This window comes from Colias croceus, chromosome 6 (assembly GCF_905220415.1).
Source record: "Colias croceus chromosome 6, ilColCroc2.1".
NCBI classification, from domain to species: domain Eukaryota; kingdom Metazoa; phylum Arthropoda; class Insecta; order Lepidoptera; family Pieridae; genus Colias; species Colias croceus.
In genome coordinates, this window is record NC_059542.1 from 12594255 (window position 1) to 12607691 (window position 13437).

The 13437-nt window shown below is 39.4% G+C and overlaps 1 protein-coding gene across 1 annotated transcript in view; it reads left to right on the plus strand.

Moving 5' to 3' along the window:
* The window catches only part of LOC123692920 (glycogen debranching enzyme), a 51557-nt gene that overhangs the window by 1016 nt on the left and 37104 nt on the right, over positions 1-13437 (plus strand). The window contains 6 exon segments of the mRNA XM_045637791.1: positions 1233-1339; positions 1807-1901; positions 1991-2183; positions 2258-2459; positions 3819-3959; positions 4605-4930. Coding sequence (XP_045493747.1) covers positions 1233-1339; positions 1807-1901; positions 1991-2183; positions 2258-2459; positions 3819-3959; positions 4605-4930 — 1064 coding nt within the window.

Sequence of the window (13437 nt, forward strand, 5' to 3'; positions counted from 1 at the left end):
TTACATCTGCATTTTGAATACATTTTTACTATTTTTTATTTATTTTTACTGAAGATTTTTGATATGAAGTCAAATTTAGTCCAAATGCTATATGACATTGTAACTATTTATGTAAATTTTAGAAATTTCACAATTTCTGTGTAAAGAGAAAAGCCCTTGTGACATGATTATGCATTTTCTCCATACTTCACAAGTAAGTGTAGAGACACTAGAAACTTGGCTGTGAAGAAGCTGATTTCTGAAATAATAAGGATAAACTAACGTTATAATATATTATGTAAGTACTAAATAAAAACCAAATCAAGAGCGATTACTTCTAATGTAGGACTCTATTTACTAAATTAATGAAATAATTTTTCAATTAAACTTTAATCATTGAGCCTTTTTAATTTGTTCATCCTACATTAGAGTTTTTAGTAATTGCTCTCGATTTCGTTTTTATTTAGTACTATATAACTTATGTTAGTTAGGAATTTATTTATTTATATAACTTATGTGTGGCACTCGGGGACTGTCGCGGTAAAGCTATTGCATGCTATGCCTTCAAGCCACACCTCCGCCCGTCGGAGTGGGGAGCGTGAGGTTTTTTCGTTACGGAATTTCTCGATTCGGTCCCCGCGCTCAAGGCCCGCGATAGAAGCTATGCAATAGCTTAAAACATATATTGTATGAAATGTGGTTATACATATACACTATATTTAACTTCATAATACAATATAAAACAGACAGAATAGAGGAATGCCACTGAAATATATTATAAAGCTTGTAGTTAATATCCCCTAGATTGAATTGCGGTTTTATTTATTCTTTCCTCTGCTTTGTTACTACCGCCCAGGTCCATTTCTGCGGCGCCAAGTTTCCTATTTTTGTGAAGGCGACAACCAGGCACAAAAGTATCACGCTCGAGCTACTCCATTGTAACAGCGAAAGCTGGTAGACAAAGGCAGTGTAACTGGATCCGAGCAGGTACGGGGCACGGGCGCGGTCACGCCGCGGTTATATAGCGCAGCCACACACGCGCCGCGCCTCACAGCCACCCTGCGTCCAAGGGACTCACGAGGCTCACTCTCCAGAAACTACGCGCGTACACTGCCATCATACTCCGATTCGTTACGTAATGTTTTAGTAACAGCAGAGGACAATCATCGTCTTTTGGTGATACATTTAAAGTTATGATGTGAAATAATTGTGGTATTAGAAGTGATAAAAATAGTGTTGAATGTATGTTACAGAAGCAAAAGCAAGGGATGGAGATTCGGCCAGAGAAGGAAGAGGAGGTGAGGCAGATTCGAGAGCTGACGCTGGAACACGGCGAGCACAAGGATGCTACCCTTTATCGGTAGTAATGATGTTCTATGCGTAACTCGTAAGAATATAGGTACATTCATTTACAGAGAAAGATTATACAAACTTATCCAACGGAGTTGAGTGTGAAGACATACGGACATTTTTATTTCATTTGAAGGACCCGTTTACCAGCAAAATAAGATACCTTTCGGTAGATTGTGATGAAATGAAACTTATATCAAACAAAACAATAATTACCAAAAAAATATTTCCTACTTACTTCATACCTACGTCTTTATCTCATGATTCCTGTAAAACAGTGAGAAAACTTTCCTTCCACAACCTCTTCATTCAAAATTAACAATACCTATTGGGCTTCATTCAGGATTATCTTTCTGCTACTATTTAGGTTCATAATATTTGTTATCGAGAGCGATCGCTCTTTAGCTCGTTTAAAGGAAACCATTAGCGTCGCGAGTCTGACTCTGTTATTATTAATATTTTCATCGTCGATTTCAGATTCGAAAAAGGTTATTACGTACATTTCGTGCCGGGGCCGAGCCTCGTGGGCCGAAAAGTATACGTCTACACAAACTACGTGGTGACCGAAAATCGTAAGTCCAATAGATGATTTTTTTATATAATTAGGTTTCGTAACGAAAGAGTTGGGAATTCTCGATTACCGAAATTTGACGTTCGGCAGCCGAGGAGGCGGGCGAGCAGGCGGAGTTCGTCCGCAACCAGTACTACCCCCTGGAGTGGCGCCGCGCGGGCGGGGCCGGCGGGGCGGGCGAGCCGCTCGGCGCCGGCGCGCTGCTCACCGACACCGACGTGTACTGCGAGCTGCGCGTGGCGCGCGCCGGCCCCTTCCACTACTACTTCGTGTACGACAACCCGTGCGTATCGCGCCATGCCGTCCGCATGTAATATGTTCCACGGGTGCGATGCGTAACGTTCGCTCTGTTCCAAGGGAGTCGCGCGTGGGCCCTGCGGGCTCGGGCTGGTTCGCCGTGAGCCCTATGCTGCGCGCGGGCGGCGCCGCGCTGCCGCTGGACGGCGTGGCGTGCCAGACCGTGCTGGCCAAGTGCCTGGGCCCGCTGCCGCGCTGGGAGCGCGTGCTGCGCGTGGCGCACGAGGCCGGCTACAACATGCTGCACTTCACGCCCGTGCAGGTGAGCCCCGCCGCGTCTTTCCAAACTATACGAGGCCACCACGCAACGGTGTGGAAATAATCACGTATAGTTTGGAAATAACTTTTTTACAAAGTTCTTCCAATCTATACAACAGTAGTACGCAAATACTCACGTATACTTCGTAGTAAGGATAGCGCGCCAGTACGCATGCGGACTAATCGTGTATGTTTCGGAGTAAGCGCAGCGTCTTTCCATTGCTCGCGTATATACGTATATTATTGTATTGCTGTTTTATAATATATTATTACAATGCATAGACGAATGTTGCGTATTGATCGTGTATAGTTTGTAAGTTTTGTACCTAAGTTCAGAAGAAGACGGTTGCGAGACGACGGAGACCGCTTTGAAGTATATGAAGTATATGTAGCTTAATGTTATAGTAGGTTATATTGTATGTACCTAATGTAATGTTTGTAAGTCAGTTTCGAATACAAGTTATAACGCGGGGCTCCTATTTTTGTGTAGTTAAAAAAAAAAAACACGAACCTAACCTAACCCATACCCTTATCTGTTACCTATTTATTTGCCTTTATTTTTATTACAAACTTTACTGAATCAATAATAATCTAGAAGAATAAAAATAGATATAGCCGTACAAGTCTTTGATTACCTATAAATTTATTATTTCGTTCAAGAGTAAGTGGTGTAGTATATTTAGTTACATTTTGTGTACTGATCATGTATAGTTTGGAACTAAGACGCAAGCATCCGCGTTACAAAGTAGACGCGATCAGTACGCAAAATTCTTGTATATATTGTAATCACACTTCACAGACTTAAAACAGCATTACAATATATACACGAGCAGTTTCTTATGGTTGCGTTCTGGCTTTGTATAGATTGGAAAGACGCAGCCCCGCCAGCCGACACCTACCTAACTCCCTTACGATCCTCTTAAAAAAATAATTTTAAAATAATGTAATATTAATACATTCAGGTGCACAATAAAAGATTTCACTACAAATAATGCCCTACTGTGCATTATATCCAACATACGCAAAGTTTATAAATTCCTGGTTACCCCAATAGGAGATTGCGGGGTCAGCTAGTGACTTCCATCGGCTTTACAATATTTTAATACTAGCGGTCCGCCCCGGCTTCGGCCGTGGTACATATTTCGCAATTAAAGGTAGCCTATGTTCTTTCTCAGGGTCTAAAGATTGTCTGTGCCAAGTTTCATTAAAATTGGTTGAGAGGTTTAAGCGCGAAAGCGTAACAGACAGGCAGACAGACAGACAGAGTTACTTTCGCATTTATAATATTATTAGTAGTGATGTAATTAGAAACTTCTCCCGTTCCAAGACAATGTTTTCGACGCCTCGGTTGCTATTCTTGCAGGAACTGGGAGCGTCAGATTCGAGCTACAGCATCATGGATCAGTTGAAACTGAATCCGCGATTTAACGACCCCGAAACGGGACGCGAAGCGACGTATGAAGATGTTGAAAAATTAATCTCCAAAATGGAAAACGATTGGAAGGTATGACCGCTGATCGTTCAAATAATATATTATGTAGACTGATTTACTTTTGAAGATAAAAATAGGTCATTCTATATTTTATTGCTCTAATAAACATTTTTTTTTAATGAAATAAAGAAATTGGAAGTACGCTCAGGTTATAATATTATATCTAACTGTATAAAGATCACTTTCAAAAATATAATAAGCCAAAAATAGATCCCTGTGGAACCCGGATATATTATATACATTTTGCATGTTTATTTTTAACTGTGCGCTAAAAAGTTATAGAAACAAAATTGTATGCCATTCAATTTGCTTCATATAAAGTTTTGTTGTTTAATCAATTTGTCATTGTTATACATTGCTAGGGGATAAAGCGTGAATTTGCAAAATGGTTGCCGTAGGAAAAGTCTGCAGCCTTCCCCCCTACATATCATATAAAATTGATTAAGAACGACGTCACATGATTTTTGGAATTATTCTTAGCGACGCCATTTATTTAATATCCATATCCATATTAGGAGTGCATAAACATAAAGCGTCATCCAAACCGTACGCGTATACAAAACTTTAGCTCGATCGGTTAAAGACATCCGACTCTCAAATCGAGTCGTAAATCGAAAGAAAGCAGTCACTCGCATCGCGGTGGGTCGGCGTCGGCAGATGCTGTCGATCGGCGACGTGGTGCTGAACCACACGGCCAACGAGACGGCGTGGCTGGCGGAGCACCCCGAGGCGGCCTACAACGTGCGCGACTGCCCGCACCTGCGGCCCGCCGCGCTGCTGGACGCGGCGCTGGCGCGCTGCTCCGCGCGGCTGGCGGCGGGCCTGCTGCCCGGCCTGCCGCGTGACGTCACCGAGCCGCAGCACGTGGACGCGCTGCGCCGGGCGCTGCAGGACCACGTGCTGCCCGAGCTGCGGCTGGAGGACATGGTCACGTGCGACGTCGACCGCCTCGTGCAGCGCTACGAGGAGCTCGCGCGCAACAAGCAAGTTCCACCTCCGCGATCCTTATTATTCCCTTTTGGGTTCCTTACCTCGAAAGGATTAAGAGGAGGCTCCATAACATAATTTCTGGCACTGAGAGACCGGTTAGACCGCTACGGTGCTAGACGCTAACACAGCCGTAATAAAGTTGAATATCGCGTGCGCTCTTTGATCGCGTTCGAGCTCGGAACTAAATCTCGTAAGTCTCAATTGTTATTTCGTTTATAACTAAAGTAATAATTGATCTAGAGAAAAAAAAAATTGGTTGTCTGTAAAGTCGGTTTACTGACGATAGTTGAACGTGACAACGTCCGATTGTGCTTCTTTGTCGCTCGTTCTGCGCTCTCGCTCGCACTTCAAGCCTTACATGGAACGCCTCAGATGAGTCAGAGCGAGGTAACGCCGCATGAGTCATGTTTTATCGTGCGTGCAGCCGGCTTTATCGAATTATAAGACGTTGTCACGTCAAAAAATATCTTGGGATTGGATAGTAAACTATATTTTCTTACTGTTAACAATTGTTTTAGACATAAAGTCCAAGTAAATCTTTAAAAAAATGTAATAATCCTTAAAAAAGGCATACTTTTTGAATAAAAAATGAATTACGTAACTGTCTTGTACATGGAAAGAAAAAGACCCAGTAAATCATATACTTACTAAAGTTCCATTTTGATTGTATGTTCAGAATATTTATGCAGATTCACATAAAATTAAGGGAGCCTCCCCTTAATCCTTTTAAATATCGGGCATCTAAAAATAAAATCGATTGAAACTCTAGTTTTGTTACCCGTTGACATCTTATTTACATATATGAATGACTACAGCGCCGATAGCGATTCGCGCCTCACCCTACCCTCTACGTATATACAGGGTGTCCCAAAAAATAGTGTCAAGCGGAAGTCCTGAGATAGAACACCCCTTGGAGCATCCGAAACACCCCCATGTATGTTCCGCGATTTTTTGTATTTTTCGAGATTGAATTTTTTACTTAAATTTTGAGAATTATTGACCTACACAACTTAAAAAAATTCTAAAAAAAAAAGTATAACACATTTTCGAGATATTTTTTTTTCAACTCCATTCTAATGTATTGTACTTTAATGCTCAAAACATTCGTTTTCGTAACTTTGATGGAAGTTTGAAAAATTATGGTACGAAATAAAAAATTACGGTCAGTAAATTATGTCTTAAAATTTCAAATTTAAATTTAAAATCTGAATAGGTAATTTCATGGCTCCTAAGAAAATCTAAAAACTGCGCCAGACACTCAGCTTTCATAATCATTAAAAAAAAGTACTACTTAACGGGCTTCTCTTGCTAAAATTGGACTTCAAAGGCAGATAGGTAGAAAAAAATTTAAATTAGCCCTTAGGTACCGAAGTTTTTTTGAGCATTTAATCATTCTTAGAGTTAATTAAACACTTGACCGTAATTTGAAGCTTACTTATTGAGAAGGTACCTAGCTTTTTCCGCCTATTTTCCCTCTCTTTCACGTTGTATATAATATGCTATCTCTCTCGCACACGGCACACCTCCCACCAGGTGGCGCGGCCGGCGCACGACAATGTGCAGGCGCTAGATCTTCTTCATTGGCGTCTAGCTTCCGCCGCGAGAAGGTTGTCTACAAGACTACAACCTTGGTGCTATTAAGTATTAAGTATTGCTTAATGCAAGTGCTAAAAGTGTGAAAAAGTGTATCCCGTCGGATCGGTACAGTGAGTTATTTTTACATCTATTGTAATGATATTTTACTTAAAAATGAGCAAAAATCTTTTAAATCAACGGTATATCCGTTGGACTTTATTTAAAATGCTGAGGTCTTTTAGTGAATCCTTCAGCAATAGTTTATTTTTCAATATGCTTTAAATACTTAATAGCATGTATAAAGATATTTAAAACTAGCTTTTGCCCGCGACTTCGTCCGCGTGGAATAGTGACTTCCGGCAGAAAAGTATAGATAGCTGTGCCCGCGACTACGTCAGCGTGTAACTCCTTGTGTATTATTAATTTAAAATGTATTGGTAATATTATTTACATCAGGTTCACATGAGGCTTAAGGACCTATAGAATCAAAATACTTTAGCGCAAAGCTTCCGGGTAAACTATATTGAAAGTTGACCCGTCCGGCACGTGAACATAAAGATTTCTAGAACTGCTAACACGGGAAAGAGCAACGTATAACTGACCATGCGAGAAACAACTGACACCGAGATCTACTCCGGCAACATGAAAAGTCTGCCCTTGAGCCTTATTTATTGTCATTGCATAACACACCGATACTGGGAATTGCGTCCTTTTAAATTGGAATGGAAAATTATTTGGTATTAAGGGTATTCTGGGGATAAAGACGGTTTCTCCTGCACCGCAACCTGTTAAAATTTGAGCCTCGATTATATTTTGTTGCAACTGGGTTACTTTTAGTCGAGTTCCATTGCAAAGTTGTGGTGGTCTTAAATTTCGGAGTAGAATAATCGGAATGCCAATTTTTAAACAAATTTCGTGAGAAGGAAGTCCGGGCATATTTAAAGAATTTAAAAATTCTATCGGGTAATTAGTTGCTTCTTGTTCATCGACCATTCTATTTATTGATCTATAAACTTTGCTTTCCCCCTGTATATTCGACAGTATTTTGTTATTAATCTCAGATGCCTGGTCATTGCGAGGAGTTAAAATAGATCTTTCGCATAGCCAGGAATTGTCCCTATTTAATATATTTGTTACGTCACCGTAAACCGACGATATAAGATGTGGTTGAGATTGCACTATACAACATAATTCAGGCGTCAGAATAAGTTTTCCTTGGTGTAGTTGTGGATAGGTACCTTCACCAATCTTTAATAATGAATCAGAAAATTGACTATCATCCGGGTTATCTCCAGTTCTCACTCGCATGTTTATAGTCAAATGCACCGATTGTATATCACGCCACAAATAAGAGCTTTTCAGGCAAGCCCTAACCTCATCAGCTCGGGTTCCCCGTGGTATTACCGGTAAGGTTTGTCGGAAATCACCACAAAATAAAACCGTGATACCGCCCATTGGTCGATCATTTTGTCTTATATCCCTTAAAGTTCTATCTACCGCTTCTACTGCTTTTCGATGGGCCATCGTACATTCATCCCATATGATTAAATTACACTCGCGTAATACCTTTGCTTTGTCGCTATTTCTTGAAATACTACAGGTTGGACTTTCCGTGCGATCTAAATCAATTGGTATTTTGAACATAGTGTGAGCCGTTTTACCTCCTGGTAGCAATGTTGCAGCTATCCCAGATGAAGCTACGGCAAGAGCTATTTTACGCTGATTTCGAACATAAGCCAATATTAATTTAGTCAAAAAGGTTTTCCCAGTTCCTCCAGGTGCATCTAAAAACCATATTGTTCCCAAATTATTTTGAACACTTCCGCACACACGGTCATAAACTGAACGTTGTTCTGCAGTCATCATTGGGACACCGTTTTCTAATGTTGTCAGCAGTTCCATTAAGTTGTAACCAATCTCTGCGGAATATTCCCTATTAGTTACCTCTCCGACTGAGGTTGGTGTTGGCAAACCATATTCACATAGTGATTTACCGCCAACTGCTGTTAACTCATCCTGAAGAGCTAATAAGCACTGATTTATGGCAAGATCACGGAAATTATCATTAGTTGTGCCTTCATCATTGTTAGATATATTTCTAAGAAAGTCTTCTGAAAATTTGTCTTTATATTTTTCCCATAATTGTACAGCATCTGACAAATTACAAAATGTAAGTAATGTTACAAATAAATGACGTAACCGTCTTGGATTATCACTAACACAGGATTCTGCTAAAGCGTCATCCCAATGCTGATCATTTTCAAGCAAATGACGCGCTTGGCAAGCTGCATGATAACTGGGATAAACAACATTGTCTACTTTTTACCCGACTGCCAAAGAAGGAGGGTAATGTTTTTCGAGTGTATGTAAGTATGTATGTATGTCTTTTCCTTTGTGACCACCTGTAGCCTAAACGGCTTGATGGATTTTGATGTATGAGGTATCGTTAGATTTGTCTTGATTACGGGAGTGTCATAGGATACATTTTATCCTAAAAGTCCCACGGGATAAAGACATAATAATATTTTTTCTAAATTTCCCTTTAAAAAAATATGTATGCGGTATCATTAGATTCATTTCAATCACTCTTTTTTTAGTGTGCAGTCGGGTATTTTGTTTTTTTAATAATAATTACTTGTCTCAAATCTATAAATGAGGTTGGTCCTCGCACAGTATGTAATAATAATCGCAAATAGAAACACTCAGCGTTGTTAGGATGAACGGTGTATACTCTACCAAGAACATGTTCTTTGAAAATACCTGACTCGCCATCTACAGGCCTGCCACGGCGTCTACGATTAAAGACACCTCGTTGCTTATCGTAGGTATAATACGATGGAACTTCTTCATATAAAAGAGATTTTGCAAAATCATCAGTTTGGCAAAGTCGAAAGAATGCTAATAAAGTTGTTTGTCTAGGGTTCTCTAACCGTTCTGTGACATTTTCGGTGTTGAAATATATACGTTGACCGCCTTCAAGATGAACATCCAGATGGGTCACAGGTGGATATCTTTCATGAATGTTGAAACTTAAGATCCGCCACACAGCTTCTGAAGAACTTATATATCTGCCTGACTGAAATCTTGTAACTTCATCATTTTCATTTCTCAAAGCAAATGTAGCTTGGTCACTGCCCTTATTAATGTACTTACAAATATATTTTATTGACTCTACACTATTACACATTTCAACATTTATGTGAGCTTGAAATGCTCTGGACAACACAGGAGAATACGGAACGACCCACCTATTGTCTAAAATAACCTGTTGTCCAGACACTCGCTTTTCAACAGTGAAACCACCAGTATCTCTTGAACGGCGACGATATTTCGGGTATCCATCATGTCCTGTTACAGTTTCTTCCACTAAGGCTTTTGGATATCTTTTAGTGCAACGACCGTCTTGCATGCAAGAAGAATTCACGTTAAATGCACCACATGGACCATGTATCATATGAGTTTTAACAATGTCGTATAACTCGGAATCTGCAATCGGACTTGGAATTTCGGCACTGATTAAACTGTCTACATCATTAGGTCGAACCTTATCTTTTAACCAAAGCAGGATATGTGCGTGGGGTAAGCCGCGTTTTTGCCATTCAACACTATACATATAACACAATACTTCTCCAAAAATGTTATCTTTGGTAAATAGATCTATCATTGATTTTAATTTTAAATGAAAAACTCTTGCGATGATATCATGGCGGTCATGCGGTGCTTGACCCTCAAGAAGCTCCCGAGTGATTTCATCCCACTTAGGATTGGTAGTTACAGTAATAAATAAGTCGGGACGTCCATATTTTCTTACGTAACAAAAAGCATCTTGAGTACGTTCGTGCATGTAGCGTGGACCACCAGTAAAAGAAGAGGGCAAAATAACTAAACGGCCCATATTCACCGTATCATTATCTTGCTGCATGGCGTCGCGAAGGTGCACGTATTCTTCAGCGCGCAGCTGCCTTTGATTAGATCGTATATAAACTAATCTTTCGGTTTCAATTTTTGCGTACATGTCTACAATAAACTGATTGAATAAGCCACGAAAACGTTGCAAGTATACAAACCTATTCCGTCTTACTTGCAATTGGTAACAGTAAAATTGAAGGCATGAAATCTTTTTATTATAAATAGGTGCGCCTGTATGCGGATCAGTTTGGTATAAAGTAAAATTATAACCATCTTCCCCTCGACAATATATCAAAGGATATTGCAAACCGTCGTAAGCCCTGTGGGTTTCGTAAATACGTTGTAAACGATTGTCTCTGGAACGGATAACGATATCACGCCTATCACATTCCTGGTCGACCAATACCACAGCAACTTCATTCGTGGATGGAGCATTATAACGCCCAGGGTGTTCCTGCGTTGGACGCCTATCGGCATTTATAACAATTTTATAATTGTTATAATCATCTCGAGGAAGAGCTTCTAATGCCGATTTAAAACTGCATACATACGAATTAATCTGATGCAACATGTTCTGAAGTTGTGAAATGAGTTCAGCATTTAAATTTGGGAAATATTGATTTCTTATATTCGACTGTTCGTTGTAGTCGGATACAAAATATATTTGAAGAAACTTAGGTTGGTCTTCAGGCAAAAGAGATCCTATCAAATGGTAAACCTGACCTTGTATTTTAAAAGTAGGCATGAAAGGACCTTCGGAGATTTGTTGAGCACCAAAGGATGTCATCTGAAACGCACTATTATAAGTGCGAATGTTGTCGAAAAACTGTTTAGATTGCACATGTTCCCCTAAAAGTAATGATTTCAAAGGTTCCGGTGGGTCTTCGAATGAAGGCAAATTTATTTTACCTCCAGAACAACAGAATCCAGCCGACTCCTTACTCCACTTTAAAGCATTACAAAAAGAACATACCACGTTCATATCGCCTATTACAGAAGATGATCTGTAATCAATTGTGAAATTATAAGCAAACCCACTTTTATATTTGTCTGACCACGCCACCGTATTTCTAGATTGATCTTCTATGTGTACATCTAAGTTATTAAGACTATGACGAAATCTGTCTGCAGTAAGACGGGCCTCTCGCTGTTCGTCCGTTTCAAGAGACCGAATATTTTCGATTCTTAATCTTTCATTAGACAAACTTATTAATCGTTCTTGTGTCAAAGAATTGTAATGTTCGCGTACCGACTCTAGTCGTTGTTCATGCTCATGTTCATCTTCGAGTGATCGAACAATATTATGGTGCACCCTATCATTTGTCAAACGGTCTTCATATTGAGTAAAAGTTTCAGATTCTCGAGATAAAATATGACGTTCGCGGTCAGCTGTGAGACGCAATTCCCTCTCAGTGAAGGTTTCTGACTCGCGAGACAATATATGACGTTCGCGGTCAGCTGTGAGACGTAATTCCCTCTCAGTGAAGGTTTCTGACTCGCGAGACAATATATGACGTTCACGGTCAGCTGTAAGACGTAATTCCCTCTCAGTGAAGGTTTCTGACTCGCGAGACAATATATGACGTTCGCGGTCAGCTGTAAGACGTAATTCCCTCTCAGTGAAGGTTTCTGACTCGCGAGATAATGTATGCCGTTCGCGGTCAGCTGTGAGACGTAATTCCCTTTCAGTAAATGTTTCGGACTCGCGAGATAATGTATGTCGTTCGCGGTCAGCTGTGAGACGCAATTCTCGTTGTGAAGCAGTTTCAGCTGCTCGGGATAACACATGTTGTTCTTGGTCAATGGTAAGCCTTAGCTCTCGTTGAGAAAAGCTTTGAGACGCCCGTGATGTAGCTCGTCTCGCTCTGTCAGCTGCTAATCGCATCTCTCTCTCTGAAGAGCTTTCATTGGCTCGAGAAGTTGAGGCACTAACTCTCATAGAGTTTAACCGATATGCTCTTTCCTCTGCCGATTCTTGAGAACGCGCATTTCTCATCCTCTTAGCATCTCTAGAATTTCGAGATAAAGATGGTCTTTTTTTAGGTGGCATTGTGTATTTTTAATCAACAGTAACTGAAGCTACCTTGCACTTATGAAATCTATTAATATTATATAATATAAACACTACTAAAATAACTAAAATGCGTACCTACTACTACTTATAAAGAAATAAAATGTAAACTAATAATATGCTTAAACACTACCGAAACCTATAGAATAACAACAAAAGAAATCTATAAATGAACTATAATAATTATAGTTAAACACTACTATAATAAATATATGATAATTACGAAAATAAACTATTAATACCTACCAAAATAACAAAGATACGTACCTACTGCTACTTCACTTATAAAGAAATAAAATGTAAACTAATAATATGCTTAAACACCACCAAAACCTATAGAAAAACAAATAATTACGAAAATAAACTATTGATATAATTAAACACTACCAAAATAACTAAAATACGTACCAATTGATACTTCACTTATAAAGAAATAAAATGTAAACTATTAATATGCTTAAACACTACCAAAACCTATAGAAAAACAAATAATTACGAAAATAAACTATTAATATAATTAAACACTACCAAAATAACTAAAATACGTACCTACTGCTACTTCACTTATAAAGAAATAAAATGTAAACTAATAATATGCTTAAACACTACCAAAACCTATAGAAAAACAAATAATTACGAAAAAAAACTATTAATATAATTAAACACTTCCAAAATAACTAAAATGCGTACCTACTGGTACTTCACTTATAAAGAAATAAAATGTAAACTAATAATATGCTTTAACACTACTAAAACCAACAACAACAACAAAAGAAATCTGTCAATAAGGTCGAACACTCTGAACGTCTATTCGCATCAACAGCCAAATATTGTATGAACCTCGCACGCGGACCCGCCGCCTTTTTATAGCTCCCACCGCGAAGCGCGTCGAACGCGGCAACTGATACACAAAAATAATCCTTATGGCATGATTCTGTATTCACG